The 23445-nt window shown below is 41.3% G+C and overlaps 1 protein-coding gene and 1 pseudogene across 1 annotated transcript; one reads left to right on the forward strand and one right to left on the reverse strand.

Moving 5' to 3' along the window:
* Positions 1–2833: 2833 nt before the first annotated feature.
* LOC123831073 lies at positions 2834–3416 on the forward strand (annotated as a pseudogene).
* A 12929-nt stretch (positions 3417–16345) lies between these two features.
* Positions 16346–22750, reverse strand: BAMBI (BMP and activin membrane bound inhibitor). The gene is made up of 3 exons (XM_045858255.1): positions 22319–22750; positions 18779–19072; positions 16346–18363 (listed from the first exon to the last, which is right to left on the reverse strand). Exons 1-3 carry the CDS (start codon positions 22392–22394, stop codon positions 17945–17947), a joined length of 789 nt encoding a protein of 262 aa, XP_045714211.1. The 5' UTR covers positions 22395–22750; the 3' UTR covers positions 16346–17944.
* Positions 22751–23445: the final 695 nt, after the last annotated feature.

Consider the following 23445-nt stretch of genomic DNA (forward strand, 5'->3'; position numbering starts at 1 on the left):
ATGGGATCATGTTTTTTTTCTGACTGTTTGTTTCTAGCATATAGAAATGCAACTGGTTTTTGTATATTGATGTAGTACCCTGCCACTTTACTAAATTTATTTGTTAGTTCTTAGTTTTTTGGTGGAGTCTTTAGGGCTTTCTACATATATTATGTTATCTGCAAATAGAGACAGTTTTACTTCTTCCTTTTCAATGTGAATGCCATTTATTTTTCTTGCCTAATTATTCTGGCTAGAGCTTTTAGTACTATGTTGAATAAAAGTGGCGAGAGTAGGCATCCTTGTCTTGTTCCTGATCTTAGAGGAAACATTTTCAGCTTTTTACCATTGAGTATGAGGTTACCTGGGGCTTGCCATATATGGCCTTTGTTATGTTGAGATATGGTCCTTCTATACCCAGTGTGTTGAGAGTTTTTATCAGAATTGGATATTGAATTCTGTAAAATACTTTTTTTCTGCACCTATTGAAACAATCATATGTTTTTATCCTTAATTTTGCTAGTGTGGTATATCACATTTATTGATTTTCAAATGTTGAACCATCCTTGCATCGCTGTCTCTTCTTTTTCTCCTCTGATTGGATGAATTCTACTGCCCTGTCTTTAAGTTCACTGATCCTTTTTCTGCTTGGTCTAGTCAACTATTAAACCCCTGCATTGATTTTTTTTTTAGCTAAGTTACAGTAGTCTTCAGCTCTATAATTTGATTAGTACCATCTTATATTTTCTATCTCTTTTTTGGAATTCTCACTTTGGTCCTGCATTGTTCTCCTGTCCTGATGAACATTATTTTGAATGCTTTTTCAAGTAAACCATTTGTCTCCATTTTATTTAAGCCTGTTTTTGGAGTTTTATCTTGTCCTTTTGTTTGTAACATATTCTTTCCTTTTTTCTTTTCCATTTTCCTTAACTCTCTGTGTGTTCTGTGCATTAGACAAATCAGCCCCCTCTCCCAGTCTTGACAGAGTGGTCTGATATAGGAGATGAGCTTCATTGTTGATCCCAGCCTGAGTTCTTGGCTGTCTCTCAAACCTCTGTGATTGTCCAAACTGCCTGCCTCATTCTTACTGGTTCCCAGTGGTTGAGGGTGTGTCTAGACCCATTTCAGTGTGGGTATTTTCTCACTCAACTGATTTGTTGGAGTTGCTTAGCTAGTTTCTAGATTTCTTTCAGAGGAAATTGCTCCATGCCTATGTGTAGAATCGGTGTGTCCATGGGAAGAGGTGAGTTCAGGAGTCTCCTACATCACCATCTTGGATCAGAACTCCCACCTCTGGTCTAATACACATTTTCTGAGTCCATCATCCAACATTCATTAAGATAGAACACATTTTTGGCCATCAAGCAAAGTTTAAACATATTTTAAAGTTGAAATTATATAAAATATGTTCTCAGACCACAGTGAACTTAAGTAAGATATTGGTGAAAGGAAAATACTGTTAAAAATCCTCAAGTGTTTGGAAATTAAATAACGTACTTCTATATATGACCCATGAATCAATGAAAAAATCACAAGGAAAATTAGTAAATGTTTTCAGTTAAGTGAAAATAAAAACAATATATATAAATTTATGGATGTAAATAAAACTGTGCCTAGAGAGAAATTATAGCATTAAATGCTGACATTAGAAAAGGAGTAAGGTCTTAAATCAAGTATATAAACTGATACAGACACCAGCCCGCAGTGTCTGTGCCATTATGGATGAAATGAGACATTCACATGGACTACAGAGTCCAGCGGAGGAAAAGGGACAGCATGGCTTTTCTCTCAAGGGGAGCAAAAGCTGCAGCCTTTGCCATGACAGGCCTTTATTTCTATCTCTTGGCACATTACTTGATGGTGCTCATTTACTATGCACAGGTTCGCTTTAGGTGGTTATCTTATACAGAAAACAAAGGAGCCAATGCTGCTAATCACATCACAGAAGAGGGATATTTGTAAGTGAAAAGGCAAAAGTGATTGAACTGGTTACACTCATCCTTGGAAGGTTTAGCATGGATTTTAGGAAGTTACTTTGCAGTAAATGTCCTCAATTCAGGGTGAGGGAGTTTTTTAGCAAGAGCAAGACTCAAAGCGGCCTAGGCACATTGCAGGCCTGCTTCCACACAGTAGGACCTGTCCATGGGTGTGGGTCCTGTGCATCTCCGAGTGGGAGCTGGGCCATGCCATGCAGAACGGTCTCCTACAATAAACTTCTACCTTAAGAAGCTAGAAAAGGAACAAATTAAAACCAACACAAGCAAAAGAAAGGAAATAGTAAAGATAAGAAATTTAATAAAATTTAAAATAGAAAAATAAAAGAAGCCAAAGATATTTTTAAATCAATAAAATTGATAAACCTCTAATCAGACCAAATGAAAAGAAAGAAAGGAGGAAGACACAAACTACTAATGTGAAGAAGGAAAAAGGGGACTTTACTACAAATCCTATAAAAATCAAAGGGATAATAGGCAATACTAAAAATAACTGTGTACTCATAAATTCAACAATTTGGAGGAAATGGAAAAATTCCTTGAAAGCTATAAACTGCCAAAGTTCACTAACAAACAAATAGGTAATATGAATAATCCTGTATCTATTTAAACATTTGAATTTGTAGTTTTAAGCCTACCCATAAAGAAAACTCCAAGCTCAAATTATTTCACCAGAAAATGTTATAGAACATTTTTAAGCAAGTTATAATAATGATTCTATACAAACTCCTCCATAGAAGAGGAAGCAACACTTCCCAACTCATTCTTAACTTCCTAGCATTGCCCAGATCCCAAAACCAGACAAAAATATTAGAAGGACCAGGCAGCGGCTGCAGAAGGTGGCAACTATGCCAGGCAACATGGCTGGTGATATACAAAGCTGCATAAGGAGGACTCTTGATGGCACTAAGGCAATAGATAAACCTTCTTTTATGACTTCCATGGAGTGGGGCACCCAGATGGTGTAGGGGTCCTTGCCACTCAGCCATGGCATTCTCGTATCTGCAGCCTGAGAGGTGCATTGTGACTCGGTGCACCTCACTTGGGCCTCCTTGTGGTCCCTCAGGGCCCTAGTCTTCTCCAGGTTATAAATAATGTGACTGTGGAAGCTTCCTTCCTAGTTGCCATTGAAGGTCAATGAAATGCAGCTCTTGCAACCTTTTATCCTGTAGTCCTGTGGGAATCCCATTGGTTTCCAACAGTATTCCCCCCATGTGGCCTTGGCTGCCTTGAGAGGTCACATCTACCCTTCCAATGCTAAAATGGTGTGCTAGCTCTTAAAAACAAAAGCTATCGAAATGCACCTGAGATGGACATTCAAAACATGCTTCTACCAGAAAAGGTTGCAGAATTGAAAGAGAAAATAATGTTAACACACACTCAAATTCACTGATGGAGATGCTGAAGGAAGTGACTCCTGACCAGTCCAAGCCAGAAAACTGATCCAGAACCAGAGTTGAACGTCACAGTCAGGCCTTACTGCCGACTTTAAAAACAGGCGTTGTTTGATCATTTCTTGAGAAAGGTTGACTTCAGGGATGGATAGGAAATGTGGTTTATTATGCTTACCTCTAGGATGACTTTCCAAATGATTTGTGACACTGTTTCTAGAAGATAAGAAGCTAGAAAACTTCTGTCCAGGTTCATAGTTATTTACCTTCAGAAATTACCTTAGCTTTCTCATCAGTTGCATAGTAATTTCTGAAAACATCTCTAAATTGCATTTAGGGACTAAGAGGCAATGTGCCATGAATGTTGTGCTCTAAAGGTGCATGTGAAAATAAGGTTGTACTTAATGTTAAACAAATATGTTACAAGGAAAGATCACCACAGTCCAACATATATTATGAACATAAATTTAAAATCCTCAACCAAATACTAGCAAATTTAATTCAGTAACATATTAAAATGAAAATACATTTGAATAAGTGGGGTTTATCCTGAGCCTGTAAGACATTCAGAATTCAAATGTCAATGTAGTTTACTATATCAACAGACTGAAGAAAAAACACCACATGGCCAGCGTGGCTCACTCGGTTGATCATTGTCCCTCAGGCGAGAGGGCGCTGCTTTGATTTCCAGTCACACTGCAGGACCAGGTTTCTGGTGCTTCTCAGTTCAGGCAGGTGCTAGAGGCAACCAATCTATGTCTCTCTTTCATATGATGTTTCTCTCCCTCTCTTTCTCCCTGCATTCCCTCTCTCTAAAAAGTAAATAAAATATATTTTCTAAAATGATTATCTCTACAGATTTAGAGAAAGACTTTTACAGAATTCAACATCCATTCAAGACAAAAAGTCTGCATATTAGGACATGAAGGGATATTCCTCAATCTCATAAAGTGCTTTTTTCAAAAACTACAACTACTGTCCATACTTAATTGTGAAAAATGTAATTCTTTCCCTCTATGATTGGGAATAAGACAAGGCATCTGCTTCTACCACTCCCATCTAATGTTATAATGGAAGCCTCAAGGAAATTAGGCAAGAAAAAGAAAAACAGGTAATGGATTATAAATAAATAAACAAAATAAAGATAGATAAATTAAACTGCCTCTGCTCCCAGGTAATGTGACCATCTATGTTGAAAATCACAAAGAATCTAAAACCAACCAACAAACAAACAAAAACATTACTAGACCAAATATGTGAGATAAACATGGTCACAGAATATGGGAAAAAAAACAGTTTATAAACCAATCGTATTTCTATGCATTTGCAATAAACAATTGGAAACTGATTTTTTTTAATGTATGGAGAGTCCTAAGACAAACATTTTTGAGAGCCATTGTTCTAAATAACGCCACTAAGTAGAGGTCATTGTTTCTGACAACCTTCTTCAAGGTAAGAAATGTTTGACCCTCCTCCACTTCATAAACTCCATTCCCATTTGGGAGAGGGTGATACCTTCATCCTCAAAACATTATCTCCTGGTTCTCCAAGCCAGTGCTTCTCAAACTATCTGTGATATAAGATCAATTTTTCCCAATTCATCATAGACTGATACCTTATAAAATACAATAAAAATAAATAACTAGCCAAAATAAAATTAAAACCAAAGATATACAAATAAAGTTCCATTTTTAATTAGATTCACTAGACATAAAATTTCTCCATCAAATTTCTACAAAAGTTCCTAAATGCTTACTCTCGATTTTTCTTTTGCTACTCCCATCATGAACCAATGCACAACAGCGTGTGGACCAGCCTCAATAGTGGATCACCCTTCAAATCACCTGTCCTAGAGTTTTGCCAGCAGGGCCACGGAAAATGAAGGGGACTATGAAAAATGATAAAGAACCCCTAGTCTAAGAGAGGCCAGGGCCTAGCTTTGCTGCAAATCAGCACAAACCTCTGGAAGAAAGAAGGCCCTTCCTGGCAACTCTGAATTTCTTTACATTGTGGTCTGAAGTTTCAAGGCTCTAGACACCAGAATTAATTGCTGCTTGAAAGCCCATGTGTGACGCCAGGGCTTGTTTTATTAAATGTTAATCTATTTCATTTGTTTCCTTCTTCCACGCCCAAGAAAAAATTATATTTTCTCCTAATCTTCTAATATTCCTTTGTTTTCCTTCTCTCCCCTCATTCCTTCTGTTCTTTGTTTTTATTTCATCTCCTCCTCCCCTCTCTCTCTCATGCAAACTAAAATACAGAAAATCAAGACAAATCAGAGTAGCACATGAAGACCTCTTGAAAATGGTTAAAACCTCCTTCTCGTTCTCTATCCAGAGCACATTTTAATGCACTGATACAACCAACCAAGAATTTTTCCTCTCTCTCTCCCTCTCTGATACATTTCATTTAAGCAAAACCTGAAAAAGTTAAACATTGACTTTTTATATGCTAGTCATGCTGGTGACCCTTTGTATGCTTGACTCAGCTGGAGCATTTCATGTAACCTGATGTCTGAATTTTCTGATTCCAGCATTTTATAAGTGCCCAACAATTCCCATTATGCTGCTGTCTTTAGTTCTGAAACACCACATATTTGTTGTCAATGAGAATCTAAATGTCTCTAAAATATTATTCTGGAAATATAATGCTTTTCTTCCATGAATTCAATCACTAGAAAATTCCCAGTATGTTGGGTTCTTCACTGTTTTCTAAGAGAAAATTCTTTTAGGATAGTGTTATGAATAAAATGAATGAAGCTGTCAAAGCATGGGCATGAGGAAAATTAGGTCTCCTTTGCTGGAAGAGATACTGTTTGGAATACAATAATAGTTTCTGAGTGCTCTTGAGGCTTTAGAAATACAATTTACACGAATTTTGACATTTTATGACCTTACAACATATACCCAAAAGCTATTCATTGAAATTGTACCAGGATTTCTCTCTTCTTAGATAAGAATTAAAAATCAAGACTATTAAAAGAGTGAATTCAAGACATATTTTTTTCTACGAGTATTTCTGTGTTTCCAAGAGAAAAATTACTGACTCAAAAAAAATCTTTCAGAAAGATTTACTAATATAAACCACAAAGAGTCATCAGAATTAACAGATTTCTGCTCCTTTTGGTTAAGAGGGTGGTTTGTGCAAAGGTATGAGGCAGCTAAAAATTACGGAGAGGATAAAATTGCACTGTAACTCCCTTTCTCCCAAGAGCCAAGAGGAGGAAAGTTAACATTGTCTTCACCTTATCACCAAAGGAAGTCATTGGAGAGGACAACAAAAATCCCTTCCCGCCAGAACAACATATAAAAAAACATGGGCTCTTTTTCCCTGAGGAATTAAACTTAGAAAGAAGAGAAGAAATTTCTTCTCAGCCCCAAGCCCCCGAAAATAAGCTAGGCAAAGAATTCTTTCCTGGTTTCACTGGGAGGGATGGGGCGAGACTTGGCAGAAACCATAGGGTTTAGGTTTAGTGTGGTTTTGCCTTCCTGAGAGGTAGAGACCCTGCATCAGACAAAGTGCCATTGTAAGGCTTCCATTCAGAAATAAAACTTTGTGGGAAGAATTTGAGATCTTGTTCCCCTAGCATATTTTATCAGTTTGTCTCAAATAAACTCAAAAAAGAAAAGAAATAAAACTTTGTGAACTTGATTTTATTTTTCTTACAAGTTTTCAACCTCTATTGCAGAGACTGTGTCCCAGTAACAGCGCCCTGGGCAAAACCCTGCTCCCAGCATTGCCGCGGGCAAGTCAGCTGGTTTTCCCAGCTGTGAGGCAGGTGTAAGAACACCCAAATCTGCAGTACTTAAGCACCATCTAAGTATTAAACATTTAGGTGTAGGTCGACAAGAAACACAAATATCCCTTCTTATTGTTCCTAACCAAAACAAGGTCAGCTAAATCTTAACAGTTCAGCTAATTGTAGAAATTTTTCAAAAACAAAAGATAACTTTATTGCTATATGATATTTAAGTACAGGAAAAGCACAAAGGTTAAAGTTATTTTCAGCAATATTGTCTCTAAGGTTTGGCTTTTCTTGTTCTTGTTCTTTTTTTTTAAGTTGAACTCTCTGCTTTGTTTTGTTTCATTTTTATTCAGGACTAAGAAAGTCAGCATGTTTGCTTCAAACTGTACACAACAATGCTGCTACCACTTCTGTTAATTATACCATTTGGGCTTTTCTCTCTTCTCTTTCTACCCACCCTAGCCCAGAATCTAAGCCTGAGGTTTATTATAAATGTAAATTCAATTACAAACAATGTTCCAAATGGGTAGTGCTTTTGTTGGTGGAAAGAAGGAAAGATGGCCTTAAGCATGTAACTTTTGTATCTGCCATCTTTCTGTCTCCTTCAAGCAAAATTTATGGTTTAATTATAACTCTTAGAGGAAGGAAAAAGGAATCAAAGCCTATATTGAAAGCGATAGAAATAAAATTGTAGAAGAAACAAACATGTGAAAGACACATGAAAAGAGGTTACCTTCCTTTCAAATGGTATGTTAATAACTCCTATTTGATAGTGCCTCCCCAGAGAGACCCAGGGCCTCCCCAGCCCTGCAGAATTCCCATAGCACACATTTGAGGGAGGAAGGAAACAGCGTTTTTGTGACTTTCATTTTACAAATGAAAAAAAGATGAAGCTGGGAGATGGCACGATTTACTAAATGTCACTAGTCAGTATAAAATCTTTGAACAAATTGTTTATTTTTCAGACACTGAAAACTGACTTCATCATAGCTGCACAGCAGCAACCAGGGACCACGTTAGCAGAGGAACGGCAATAGCTGTGATAGCTTTTATTGATCACCCTCACTGTGCCAGGCGTGGTGCTGCAGGCCTCACAAGGAACTAACCAGAACATGCAGGAAGACCTGCACTTCCTTTCCAAGCACTGCCAGAGCTGCAGCGCTGTCTTTAACCAACCTGAGGCCAGTGCTCTGTGGGTCCCACTGGCACAGGGGAACAAGGCTGCTATAAGAGAGGCCCAGTGGGCCCTCTGGGAGTGTACATTCCCCCTAGGAGTGGCCAGCCCAGTTAGCATGTGGGTGCCAGCCTGCCTAGCACCTGCCATGGGCCACCGATTTGGCCAGAATAGCTGCAACATGTCATCCAACCAGGACCTAGGCCGTCCTTCCAGGGCCTGTCAACTCAGAGTACCATTTGGCCAAGTGGGTGGGTGTGCTCTTGAGGTAGCTCTGATGAGCTCTCTCCCATCCCAGGCAGCACATAAGGCTCATGTGTCCACACTTCCTCCCAGCTCTACCATGAACCCCACCTTGATTTCTTAGAGAGACATCCCTGGTGGCTCTCCCTTCACTCCCAGTCACATTAATAGACTAGAGGAGACTAGAAATGTCACCTGCTCATTTTCATGAGAAAATCATAGCGTGGATGGTCATAGATTGTTCTGCCTAAAGGAAGAATGGGGCAATTGTATCAGATTTCAATGAAAACAGTCAGATAAGGGTCTTGGAGGAATGGGCACAGCCTTCTAGAATGACAATGAGTCACAGCACAGGAGCCACAGGACACCAGAGAAACTGCCAGCGTGTTATCTGTCCCAAGGGTGGTGGTCTCTTCCTTCAACCACCAGCTTGGCCAGGAGCACTCAAACTTGACTCAAACCTTCTAAGTTCATAGGTTCTAATACTAAATTATTATTGGGTGAGAAACACACTGGGTGAGGAAATGCAGGATTATAAGTGTCTTGGGAGCTCAGTCAGGCAAGTTAGAATGTGACCCTTGAGTGTGCAGCCAAGATTTTATCTACCCAAGCAAGTGCCCAGCGCTCTCAGCCCAGATGACTCAGGCCTGGCCCACAACTGGTCTGCCAGCTTCCCATCACAGCTCCAAGGGTGACACAAGAGAGCTTCCCAACAGAAGCCAAAGTCAAAGTTCTCTGTCCAGTCAAGTCACTGGAAGATAAATAGGTTGGGCAGAAGACGAAAACCCAAACACATGACTGAAAGAGAGAAATTACATTAAGTCAAAGCACAAGGAGGCAGAACCAGCCTGAGGCAGAGCCCAGAGAGATGGCCTGAGCGGTGCAGAGTCATAGACAGGCATGAAATCTCAAATCAAAGGGAGAAGAGAAGGATAATTGCATCCTCAGCAATAAAACCCATGCCCACGGGCATCACAACAAACAGGGTAAGGAGCAAGACTCAGACAGGATAGGAAGATTCAAGAGCTGGTCAGCTAATGAGAAATGTGCTTGGAACTACCTGTCTCGCTCAGCACGTGCCTCTCGAAAGTAGCTGATGGCTACTTAAAGGTGCTGTGAAGATGTGGGACCCAGAAAACCTCCTGGGCTTGGGGGGCCTCGTTGATTTGTCAGTTTCTTAAGTAACATGCACATCAGGCTGACTTACAGGAACATTAAACATGTAAGTCACATATGTCACAACGCTCTTAGCAAGAAACAATAAATGACGAAATAGTAGATGTGCAATTGCTATTCCTATTATCAAAGCTGTATTGTGGTTTTAGTCCAACAGATTTCTTAGAAGCACAGATTCTCATGAGAACAGTCCTCACACAGTTTACAGCTTATAGGTTTGGCCTGGAACAAAATTTGAATATGTCTCTTGCCTTCCTGTAGCGGTGGCCTTCACCAGCGCTTCACCCGGACCCCCAAGCACAAGACAGTGGCAGCGCCCAGTGCAGGGAACTGTGGCTTGGCCCTCTGTCAACTCAGTCAGCAGAGCAAACTAACACACTCAGCAGGTGTGTATTCATTAACAGGATGTGCAAAACGGGTATTCGTTGCAACGGGGAGCAGACAGCATGCCCTTCCTGGTTTTGGAGAGTGTTAACACCGACTGCTTTGCACTGATGTCAAACACTGTCATTGTTCTTAGTAAGGAACATTTTTCTGCAAGGGATATGTTACTTTCAATATTTTTACATTAAAATTCAGTACTTCCCTACTGTCCTGAGCAAAATATAAACACAGAAGGGTAAATTGGGCAGACTAAAGATACTTACAAATAAAAAGGAATAAACATCGCTGGATCTTTGAATCCATCCGGTCTGGTCCCCCCCACCCAGGTCTGTAAAGTACACGAGGTGACTCCTGGGTGCTTCTGTTCTACGCTTTGGGAGGGATTATAAGGGAACAATACCTATTGGTAATGGCTAACTTTTACAACTTTGCAAGGAATTGAGCTAAAGCTTTATTTGCATTATCTCATTTAATCCTCCCAACAAGGCAAAGTGCTGATAATAAATATTATTACCCACATTAGGTCAGTGAGGCAACGAAGGGGTTAATTACCCCAAAGTTACACCTCCAGTAACAAACCAAGTCCAAACTGAATCCAGGTAGCTCCGAAGGCAGAGCCACCATAAAGACGATAAAAACAAACGTCAGGATGAGTACTCTGAACAAATGCCTTTGACCAAAACAGATTCATACAAAGACCCAGCCTAGTGAGAACCTCAGTGGTAGGTCTTCCTTTGGGCCTAGGAAGGAAGGCCATTTACCCATAAGAGGTAGAAAGATGAAACCAAAGATAATGGCTGATTTATTTTTTTCTGGATGAGGCATTCGTGTGATAGACATTTGAAGACAGGAGATTTTTTTCTCCCTTTTATTTGTTTGCCTTTTCGGAGGCTCAACCCCAGCCAGGAACGCCTAGGAGCTCCGGGAGCCAGCGGCTCCCCAGCAGGTCCACTCGGCCCGGGTGCCTCCGCGCACCAGCAAAGCACTTCCGCTCCGGTGTCCCAACTGGAGTTAATGACACGCTGGAGACCCTGCTGGACCGCATTCATTGCTGAGAACCATGAAAAAGAGCTCCATAAATCTTCTGCCCATGAAGAAAAGGTCGGGATAAACAAATTGAGCATTTCAAAGCAACCTGTTAGCTACTCACCGCAATTTGCATACTAATGCCAGCAAACAACCTCCCACTGTTAAACAAGCTGGTTGAGGAGGTCGGGTTTTATTGTCGGACTACAGTGTTTGTCACAATTCAGCCCCTTGAAAGATTTACTTCTTAACCTGCTTCACAATCAAGTGTCAGGCCAGGGAAATGACCCTTGGCATTTAGTGATCCCGGATGGACACACAAATCTGCCTTCGACAGCCTTCTAAAGCAGCGCCAACTCCGAGCTTCTTCGGCCTGTGAAATCCGTGGCGAGATGAGAAGAATCCCAGAAGACACTGAGCTTCCAACCAAGCAGGGTCACTGTTCCACCAGGTTTTAAAAAGAGAATGTTTTCCTCCTTCCAGCAAAGAAATTTGCCTTTGAAAAAGTTGACGACAGTGCTGTTTTTTAAAAAATGCGGTTTCTTTTCTCCACACTTTATTCATATTTTTAACAAGCACTACTGGAAGCCAGTTGACATAGCTTTGAGCCAGTGCTCATAGGAAATAGAAATAAATGTACATTTATTTTTAAATAAATACAAGGAATATGGGGAACTAGAAACAATATAAAGATTGGAAAGGCATGGACGATTATCCCCCTACATATATTTTTTTAATTTACCTTTTGTTATTTTAACTATGAATAAGTAATTTTCTTTACACTATATAACAATCTCATAAAAGAAACATACATAAAAGTCTAAATTATAATACTGTGAATGGGTGCATAATAGCCCTTTGAGTTTTGAAGTAAAAAGTAATCTTTAAATGAAGATGCTAAGTGGTTGGTGGGGGGAATGGTAATTTATAACTTTTGGTGTCTTATATCTTTGAATAAAAGATGCAGCACCTTATTTGTTGCTTTACTTATAGCCTCTGATGGGAGGTTCAATCAGGAGAAAAAAAGAGAATTTGCCAAAGTTGCCCCAGTGTAGTGGGGACAAGGCATCGAAGTTGAGATACTAAGTCAACCTGCTGAGTCCAGGTAATTCACCTTTTGGACCAAGGGAACTCTCAGTGACTTGTTCTTATCTCCTTAGAGAAACAATGTTTGATGAAAGCTTTGAGTATTTTGCAATAGTTACATGAAAGTACAACTCTTAGCTTACTGGGGAATGATGATAAACTTCTTGGTGAGAATTAGTACCTTTAAATTAGCTTGGAGATTGCCCCAGATTTAAAAGGTGGGCTGAGCAGGTTGACCTTGGCAGTGCTTCATTAATTTTCAGGCCCATTTGAATTGTTTCTTGGCAACTTCCTTACTAGCACTTTGTTTTCCTTTAGGCTTCCCATGCAGATATATGTATATAAATCTGTAAAACAATAATTTAGGGTAGAGAAAGAAATGAGAGAGAAGCGTTTGTGTCTTTACCGACAATCTGAATGCAGGTGTCTGATGACAAGAGGCCCGGTCTTGTCCTTTACTTGGATTGTGGAACCGTTCAAAGGTAACTGATCCTAGCTCTGCACCTCCTCCCCTGCCCTCCCCCTCCCCACTGGGAGTTCACCGTTTAACCCCTAAATCCAGATGAGAAACACCCCATTTACCAAGTCAACTGTGAAGTCTATAATATGAAAATCACATCTACTAAATTCAGGAAAAAATTCTTCAAGGTGGACTTCCAACACTTAAAAAGTAAGAAACTGCTTTTAGAAGTGTGGTGTTTTTCCACTATCCTCATCAGTTCCCTGGGGAAATTCCAAGGGGAAGAGACCAGGGATAAAGAGCTTTCTGTATTTCTCTTGGTTTTCACTGCTAAAACAATTTTTGTTCCATTAGGTTTGTAATGTGAGATCTCTCCGAGTAAATTTACACAACAGCCTCTGACTTTATTAATTCTTCACAACTAACGTGGTCTTCCCATGTCTACAAACAAATTGCTGACTGCTCACAAATTCCATCTTCTGCTTACACACTGCCTTGAAAATTGTTAAAAGCAAAATTATTCCAGAATTACAAAAACTATTGGGCTAGCATGGCATATCTGTATACACGTGGCATGCAATAAATAATTACCAACTCATCTTTCCAGGGTTCTACTCGAGGTCCTACAAGATAGTGTCCTAAACACAATCTGAGATAGACTTTGAGAGGCATCTGGCCACTGGCCACCAGATTGAATGACTCCCTTAAGTCTTGAGGAATGACAAATGCCTTGAGGTATTATCTAACTGCTTACCCAAAGTATCTCCCTAGATGGCTTGTCAATGCCTTTTTGCTGATGCTTTCCATATTCATAGAATGCAGGAATTTTGCAGAAGATGGTTGGGTGGCCTCCCCTAGTAATAAACACTTCCAAACTTTCCAAAGCAGATCCATTGGAAAATTGCTGCCTCACTGCAAGAATAAACCCTTATCTGGTTCAACTCAATGTGTCACCTTCCTACTTCCCTCTCCAAATTTCTGTAATGTGGACGAGAGTGGTGCAATGTTAGCAAGTTAACAAGGACATATTAAAGTCTAACACTACCCCAGAAAAAGAGCTGTAGAAATTTGAAATAACATTTAATTTCATTATCTCATTGGCTCTCAAATTCTCAGATCACCAGCCTGCCTTTTTAAGTCGGGAGAATGAGAGGGACACACACAGAAAGAACTGGGTAGAGGGGAAAGGACTGGATTGGTGTCTGAGGCAGTTATAGTTTTCTCTTTACAACTGTGACCAACAGAGTAACTAACTAAATTAACTTCATCCAGGGAAATTAAATGGATTTTTCACTCTCTAGTCCCCGCCCCCACCCAATTCACAAAGTCCATGAACTAGGTGCGTCACTATTTGTATTCCCTTGGGAGCACCTGTGTAGCAAATTGAAATTGATGGTTGTACTTGTCCAGAACTCATCAATCAGACATAAACTGCTCAAGCAATTCTGAAACATTATCTGTTACTTAACTTGACTCTTGGTTTTCTCAATGGATTAATCATCCAGAACAGCTGAAACTCAGAGAACTTCATTCTGCAAATACCAAAAAACAAAATACATGCATGAAATTAAAATATTCTTATCGGTAGCCATCTAGATTATTCCAAAAGGAAATAATTACAAACCAACATAATTAGATGTAAGAAGCTAAAAGCAGTAAATTGAAAGCAAATATTAAAAATACTAAATCCAGCCTGCAGGACTAAAGGGCCCACAAATCTCAAATATGCAAAGATCTGAAATATGAAAAAGTCAAGTAAAAATATCCACTGTAAAAATAGGTATGTTCTCAAGTTTTGAGACATTGTGCTCCTATCTCCTCACAATTTTCATAAAGTATATTATCATTGACCCATTTCCCAAGTAACAAAATTTAGCCTAATTTCATGAAGGTATTAGGGGCAAAGGCAGGCTTTGAACCCAGGCTATGGGACTCCAAAGGGAGCTTGATTCGTACCCAGTATGAGTTCAGCCTCATCATACCAGGTAACTTTTAGAGGTTTGAAGCTATTTGAACTGAGACAGAAAAGAGGTCCAATTAGAGGTTATAAGGGAAAAAAGCTGTCCTGGCCCCCAGAAGACTCGTTTCAGACTCATGATACTAGATGCCACTGCTTTCAAGCTTGTAGCCTATAATCAGCCCATATTGAAACCAGATTTACAAGCTCTTCAGGGGAGAGTTTTGTGATTTTCTAAAGCAGACATGTTTGGTATTTTAGAAGGTCAAACCCCCTATGGTGCAGTGTTTTTAATAAAATCAGCTAAGCAGAAATTTTGATGCATTAGTCAATTTCTAGGAAGCCTCTGAGCTTTTCAAAATAAGGGGGAAAATAACATAAAAGACATAACGATGTGTAGATCACTTTTTTTAAAAAATGAGGTAGAGTGTAAGGGGTATAGATACAGAAACATGGCAAATTTGGTCCCATTTGTCTCTGGTTTGGGCAAATTTCCACTTAGAAAGGAAAATTACTTTTGGGGGGAGTTTTATGTCAATATTAAACAAGGGCTGTTCCTGGTTAGCCTGGCCTTGTACTGACACCTAAAAGTAACAGTAAACATCTCTGTGAGGGAAAAACAAATAAACCAGTCATTACCATTCTTACATCACTGAATCAGGAGGGTGGAGATTTCATGAAGGGTCCTTTATCTCCGCTGCTGGCAACTTCTACACTCTCATAGGAAAGCGGAAGTAGAATCAATGTTTAGTTCTTAGTAAAAATCAAAGTTGAGAAACCAGCAATACTTTCATTGAAAAGCCAAATTATGTATGCCTAGATCTGACTTGAACACATGTGCAAATGCTAAAAGAATGAGAAGATTTAAAAGGGGATTATTAGCAAAATAAGGGGATTTTTAGGGGATTATTAGACAGGGCCACTCTATTGAAAGTGGCTAGAACTTGAGTCCTCGAACACTCGGGCTGGCAGCGCATGGGCACAGTGCCACCACCCCACCGAACGGGGAGGTGTAAATAGCCCCATGAATTTACAGTAGAAAGAACAAGAACATAGAACCAAGTGAAAATACTTTGCATTCACCTTCTACTAAAGTTTTGTGATTTTAGCTCTAGGCGGGACCCAGGCTTTTCTTCTCCTGACTTGCGCGTATTTCAAAAGCACATGAATTCAAATCCTTCATTGCTGTATTTCCTAATGAATTGCTGAGTTCTTAGTTCACTGGTACTTGGAAAAAAATGGGATGAACAGAGACTAATATTGTGGCTGGGCATGCAGAAGAAAAGTAAGTCTTTTAATCTAAATGGAAAAACTGTAATTTGATCCGGAGCTAGCAAGCAGAAGGTGAAGGTGCAAATTTCACCAATGGCAATTTTTTTTATCAATTCTCTATAGATAGGTTTGGATAGTTGGGCCCAACAATTCTTTGGCTCCCTCAAAAATTGACCCATAAAACTTAACACCTGCCCTGACTGCTGTGGCTCAGTGGATTGAGTAATGGACTGTGAACCAGAGGGTCGCTGGTTTGATCCCCAGTCAGGGCTCATGCCTGGTTGGGGGCCCAGCCCTCAGTGGGGGCGGCACGTGGTAGGCAACCACACATTGATGTTTCTCTCCCTTTTTCTCCCTCCCTTCCTCTCTAAAAATAAATGAAATATTTTTTAAACTTTTATAAATCATTAATCATGAATGTGCAAACTGTTATTCTCAATAAGCACAAAACAAACTTGTCATTTATTAAAATGCATATTTATTCCGTACCCTAATTTGGGGCTGTGGCCTATTAATTATTAAATAACCTAGGTTCTCATTTTTAGACTAGTCCTTTTAATTCAGATTCTTCCATGAACTTGGCTACTGCATCTGTCTTCAGGGATCCATATCATGCTCATCATAAAATATTCCAGAAAATATTTTTTTAAAAATCTGTTAACACTCATAAAAGAAAACCCCATACTCAAATATGCAGGCTATAGGTTAATTTTTAAGCAAAAGTTTCAAATACACAAAGAATCAAGGAAAATAATCCTACATGGCAAATTATTCTCATTTAAGATAACAAATGGGGAGAAAAGTACACAAATGTGGAATGGGTTTAATTCAGGCTGGGCAGTGTTGCCAGACAAAGCCCTACAGGAGTGGAAACACTGGTGTATTAAGTTAGTGGGTACAGTCAATGTTTTATTTGGTTATGTTAATAAAAGGATCATTTGGGGGAAGAAAACTAGAAGCAGTGTGTGTTATTTAAATCTCAATTGATATATAGTGTTCACTATGGAAAACCTTTCTAAAAATTCAAAAGCAGAAAATAAAATGTTAATATAACACTGTGTTGAAAGAAGTTTTGAAAACTGGGAGCATGGTACAATGAAGTTTGGCTAACTTAGAGTCCAAAATATTTAATTTGGTTTGAGACAGAGTAAACAGTATAAGTCAGCAGTGACTAACTTTAACTACAAAAAAAAAAATTCATTTAGGTTTTTTTTCTTCCTGGTTGGAGGTAGACACATTTAAAAGTATTCATTCCAGAGCAAGTGGATCAAGTTGATAAATAATAGTACATCTGCTAAGGCAACTTCCGAAACAGATCAAGCATATCTGACCTGGTATAAATATGTTTAAGATCTTAGATGAAAGTTAAAAACCAGAATGACCCAAGCAAAAAATGTGGTGAAGACACTAAATGATGGGCAGTCCATCTAGAAATTCTCCATGCTGTAAGAAAGTTACACATATGCATGTAAGAATACACAAAATCTTGGTCTTGTTTAAAAAGAAAGGAAGGAGGGAAGAAGGGAGGGAGGGAAGGAATGGAGGGAGGGGAGGGAGGGGGGAAGGGGAAGGTCAAGCCAAATCCTATAGTTAGACCCTACTCTGAGCAACAGATCTTCATTTGCATAATTAACATGTAGTTTCTTACAATTCCCACTTAGTTTTTAATTTATGACAAGACACTGCTCAATTTCAGACAAAAAATATATATATATTTAAATCTTTACAATAAATCAAGATGTAGGAGCTTACATAGAGCACACTGTAGTTTATTTAGGTACTCATTCCAGCTCCCTCAGATGCAAATCACCCTAGTAACAGTGTGTACATAGTCTTCTCTTTGCTTTTTATAATTTCAAAGCAAAAAATACATTTGACTGTATGTAAGTCTGTGCAAATAATCCTTCAGAAGAAACACCTAAGATTCTGTTTGCAGAGGTCACTTTGTCTCTCAAAGATGATTACATGAGTTTGTTTTTCTTCAGATAAAGTGCTCCTGTCCAGCGGAACTCAAAGGCCTTCAAGCGTCCAAAAAGCTCAGTTCAGATAAGACACGGTCATACGAATTCCAGCTTCCCATGCCCACTGTACATGCCCCAGTGAACAAGTGAGAGGATCTTGTCATTGCTGAGGTCTGCTTGCCTCATTTTATCACAGGTCAGACAGCAGTTCTCATGCCCACTCACTGGCACCATGCATTCCAAGTCCAACTTTGCAACCTGCCCCTTTTTGGAATGGTGTCCGTGAAAGCTATAGTGCAAACGAGAGAGCATCTGTTGCCGCTGATCCCGCAGTCTCTTGTTTTCACTTCGCAGCATCCTCAAGGCCAACATAATGAGCAACACTAAAATCAGCCCTCCAGCGATGGGAACAGCAATCACTGCTGCCCGGAACCACAACTCTTTGGAAGAAGTCAGCTCCTGCACTTTGGTGATGAGGTTTCTGCTACTGTCATGCTGATACCGGTTTCCTTGTCCTAAAGGAGCACAAGCAAAACTGTGTTAACTCCCCCTATAGGTACTTATGCTCACAGGTCAATTTTAAACCAGGGACCCCATTTAATAGCTTACCATTAGGTCAACAATATTTAGGAAACAAATGTTGCAAAAACAAGGCAAAAAAGATTATAAAAACATTTGTTTACAGACTGTCATTCCAAAGTAACAATGGTCTTTTAATGTCTTCAAACTGTTAAAAAGTCAGGCAAAACGTATTATGTAGACAAACATCTGATGCTCAGGCAGACATAAAAGCTACTCAATGGGATGCATCTTTGCATCCAGCCACGCAACTAATTACATTAACAAAATCAATAGCAGACATACAAAGTCATGGCTGTCACAAACCTAAGAGATCAGGTGAGCATTTTGGTTAGAAAGGCTTCTACCTACCTGAGGCCTCCCCCTTGGGAGAAGAGAGAACGTCATGCAGCCCTCTGTAATTGCACATATCTTCATGACAGCATTCCAATGTGGGCATGGGCATGGCCATGCCAGAGTGGTTTTGTGCCTGTTTGGCTTGGCAGATGTCTGCTGTGCTTGCAAGAGAGTCCAGGCAGCCATGAGTGAGTGGGGAGTTTGTGTTCTGAGGATCAAGAAGCCTTGAGAAGCAGGCACTCAGCTCAGACTTACACATATAGCCAGTTGCCACGCAGTGGGCAGCATCACAGTAACATCTGATTTCACCTGAAAACAATGAGAAAATGCATCAAATTGCTTCAGAAGCAAGATAATGCATCTGCTTAAGAGATTGCTAAGTCCTAACCTCAAAGGCACTAACTTTTAGAACACTCAGCTTAGTGCTTACAACAGCAGGTCATGCAGACTGGAAAAGCCCTTTGTGCAGGCCTGTGCTTCAATTTCAATCCAGTCAAATACAATTTTAGAAATGTATTAATCCCAGTAGCAGAGAATCAAAGTTTGATTTAGGTTTTTGATTAGTCATTAACAATAATACTTTTGTTTTTGAAAGAAAATAATCACAATAATTTTTCCTACTATAAGGTAAATTACATTATTTATTCATTTTAATCCTACATGACCATACAACATGAAAATACTAGGCTTTTTGATTTTGTAAGTATAAATATTTGATCGGAACTACTGAATTGTTTACTACCTTGAAGGGCTGTGCCAAGATTTAAGAGCTTTAGCTAACACCTTATAAAGTTATTAACTAGAAACACAACAATCTAGAAATTGCTCCAGTCAGGAGGTTTTAAAACTATGAAACTGGGCAGTTATTTGCAACCTCTCTAGAAAAGGCAAACTTTGCCTATAAAGATCTTTTCATGCAGAGGAGCTTTTAGTATATTGTAAAACAGGAACTAGGCAGTTTACAATTAGTGGTTTGCTTGCCAAAGTCAATTTCTTTCAGCCCAAATGGAAAGTCATAAAACTGGGGGCGGAGGGGAGAGTGTGAAACTGCAAGGCTAACTTCTCCTCCCCTTACTCCCCAGTTTTACATGTAATTCGACATGGGATCTAAAAGGGGAAACACTGAATCTGAAAATCCTCTGCTGGTTGAATGAAAAATCCTTAAGGAAACCTCAAATTTTTCTACAGGAAGTGATTAAAGTTTCCTTTATAAAACTTATTTTGCAAGTTGTGAGTCACTGCTCACATTTTGCTGCAAGATCTGAGGCTTTTTACATCAATTTATAGTTGAAATCATCTGGGTCTCAGAGTTATCACTAATATGATTTTCAGCCCGGTGGACTTCGGTCATTGTCACATGCCACAGCTAATGCCATCGTAAATTGAACTAATGCACACACCTCTCTCCAGCTTCCCAATCTGAACTTCTGTCTAGTTACTGAAAACTCCGCTCTGAAATTGAACACCTCTTCCCACCCCTACCTTTCTTCCTTCTCCTCTAGTGATGCCTGAGTAAGGTGTCTCATTTAATTATCTGTCCAAATTCCAGGCCACCGTATGGCATGCTCAGTTTTCACCAGAGGCTGCTAATGCTTCAGTTCTAAAAAGACCAGCCAACTATACACAGATCTTTGGCAAGCCGAGTTTAACTGTCCAAAGCTGGAGATCTTGCTTCTATTTTAAATCTGCATTCCCTATCCTGGGTCTGAGCCCAAGACCCTTCTCCAGTGAAGACCTTCAAGTTAGGACTTTGCTTTGTAGAGGTTCTTTTCTCCTCTTTTCAAGCTTATTTGATTTTTTTGCATAAAGCTCACTGGTCTTATGTAGTGAAACTATATGTCCCTGCCTGACAAATTCCATATACAGATTTCAGGTAGAAATAAAACATTAAAAATCCGTTTTGATCCTATTCGCCTCAGACCTTGTGCAGAAAAAACTAAATACAAGTAAAATGCTGCCTAAATGTTTAGGAGAGCCTATTTAAACATGCTATGATATATTTTAAATGACCTAAAAAAGTCTAATAACATTGACAGGTAACTAGAAAAGTTCTAACAACTTTTCTAAAAAACTGGAGGTACATTTGAGCAAGTTGAATTAACTTTTGTATTACTGCATTAAAACTATATTTCTGTCGTTTCATAAAGTTTCTTCCTGTGGCATGCAAAAGGCCAGAAAGGGGACTGGTATTTTGAAACAGTGAACAATGCTCTTCTGTTTCCCCCCCTTTCTTGTTACTGTATGTAGTGATTAAACAAAAATGTCTGCTTTAGTCAAGATGGCTACAGGAGAGACTGCTGGCTTCTTTTAAAGCTTTTGAAGTCAGCAGCAGTCAAATCTCTGATCCCCTAATTATATCATTATCAGGCACATAGTTTCGGTATCTGTGACTTCATGTCAGCCTCAGTCCCTCCCAGTTCTGCCCGCCTTTGATAGGGCCAGGAGACTCCCCTCTGAAGGCTGTGAGGGCTGTTATTTAGGGTTAATTACACCCTTACTTCCAAAATAAATAAATACTGTAGCACATCATCCTTACTGGGATAGCTTATCCTTTAACCTCATGCCTGCTACATGGCAATTAGAGAAAAGTGGGGGGTGCAAAAGCTAAACAACACTTGGTATTAAAAAAATATATATCTGTTGTTCATGGCAGGGTAGGTGGGGGGAACCTTGGAATCTAGATGGAGTTTGGCTTATTTCAAACTCAAAGGTGAAAGAAAGCCTGCCGAGGGGGTGTGGGGGAAGAAACTGACTGCTGGTTTTTGTGGTGGTTGTTTTTCAGTAGTAGTATTTGTAAAATATGAGGTGAATGGAAATGGGACCACTGACAAGAGCCCATCGTCACTCAGAACAGAACGTGTACTCCTGCACACTGAATACACACCGGGACACCTACACTCAGGGAGGCACACGCTCGCTGATTCACGAAGACACTCACTGAGAGACACAGACACACTCACGGGAGGAGGCACATTCAAATGTAGAGACACTGAAACAGATATATGCAAATACAACAGAGACACACTGACGGGCAGAGACACACTCGAATACACAGATATATTCAAATGCAGAGACACTCAAATACAAAGACATAATCAAATACATAAACTTACTGAAACAGAGTGACACGCAACAGAGACCCGAGACTCAGAGTACGGACACACAGGGCAATTGGGGGCAAGGGTCTGCTGTTCCTCCAGGGCTTCCCCGCCCGGAGGTGGAGAGGGAGGCGGCATCCGAGCCCACACTACCGCCCCGCTCCCGGGCCGCAAACATTCATAAGTTCACTAAAGACTTACACAAACACTTTGACAACCACTTGTTCTGAGGTCCGCCAGACCAAAAACACCCGAAGGGTCGGCCGCGAAGCCGCTGCCGCGACTTCTAGTAACAGGCAACTTGTCGCGACCTGTGGGCTCCAAAGCGGGAGGAAGCCTCGCACGCCGCTAACAAAGCCCAGACAGCCGGCTTCAAAGGCTCGCGGCAGTGGCCGCCCAAGGACCCCACGTGCCCCTCCCTAGGGGGCCGCGCCACCGCCGGCCAGCGGGCACCCACCTTTGGTGAGCAGCACCGCCATGGCACAGAGTTCAAGCTGTAGCCAGATGAAGATGTAGCTGGAATGGCGATCCATTGACGCCCCCACGGCCGCGGAGCCACCGCCGGTCCCGGAGCCGCGGGCAGCTGCAGCCTACGACTCCCGGAGCGCGCCGTGCATGGATGCTGCCCAGAGAGGCGGGCGCCGTCAGCAGCGGGGCGAGGGGCCAGGCAGCGTCCGGAGCATGGAGCGCGACTGGAGGACACACCGAGGGAAAGAGAGGACCTTCGACAGCCGACTGTGCGAGCACCAGCTCCCTCGCTCTGCTCAGTGCCGCAGGCTGAGATGAACCCACCACTTCACTCGCCCTCGGCTAGGCACTCCACGAAGACGAGCGCAATAAGAAACCGCCAGCCGCGAGCTCCCGCCTGCACCCGCCTCCTCTGCCCAGCCTCCGCGCCATAAATACCGCTCCGCCTAGGGAGCGGGCCGGCACCGCCCCGCCCCCCAGCTCGCACCAGCGCCGTCCGATTGGCCGCCAGGCTCAAGTCAATCGTCCCGCACCCAGAGGGCGGGCACAGTCGCTGGCAGGGAGGGACCCGCCGGCGGCTCCTAGCGGCGCCGGCGTCTTGCCTCAGGCTCCCACGGCTGGTGTCTCCAGCGCTCCCCCTAGTGTAGGCCTGAGTATCCCTGACCTCTTACGGCGTGCATCTCTAGACGCCTCATAACTCAGCCTTGAGTCAGCATCGCCCTGCCCGTGGCTTTTTTTGTTCCTACCGAAATAAGCGAGGGACCCGCGTGGCCGCCTTCGGAAGCCCTCCCCTACCACGCTGCGCGCTTTGGAAGCCCCTGAGACAAGTAGTGGTGGTTCCGGCGTGCGCGGTCGCCGGAGACGCTCCTGCAGAGCCACCGCTGGCTCGCCTGTGGCGGTGAAGGGGGGTCCAGTAGGAAAGCAGGAACAAGGGTGGCAGGGCTCTGAAGTCTGCTTCCAGCCTCCACCATCAACCGCACCCCCCCCTGCCCCCCCCCCCCCCCGGCGCATCCGCCTCCAGCCGCCTGCCCTGTGATCAATAAAGCCCAGACAGACAGACTGTTGATCAGTAGGAGCCGCTAAGTTCTCCTGGGTAGACAGGGGACGAGTAGTCGG

Source organism: Phyllostomus hastatus, unplaced genomic scaffold (assembly GCF_019186645.2).
Source record: "Phyllostomus hastatus isolate PE091 unplaced genomic scaffold, TTU_PhHast_1.1 phas_scaffold_1674, whole genome shotgun sequence".
NCBI lineage: Eukaryota > Metazoa > Chordata > Mammalia > Chiroptera > Phyllostomidae > Phyllostomus > Phyllostomus hastatus.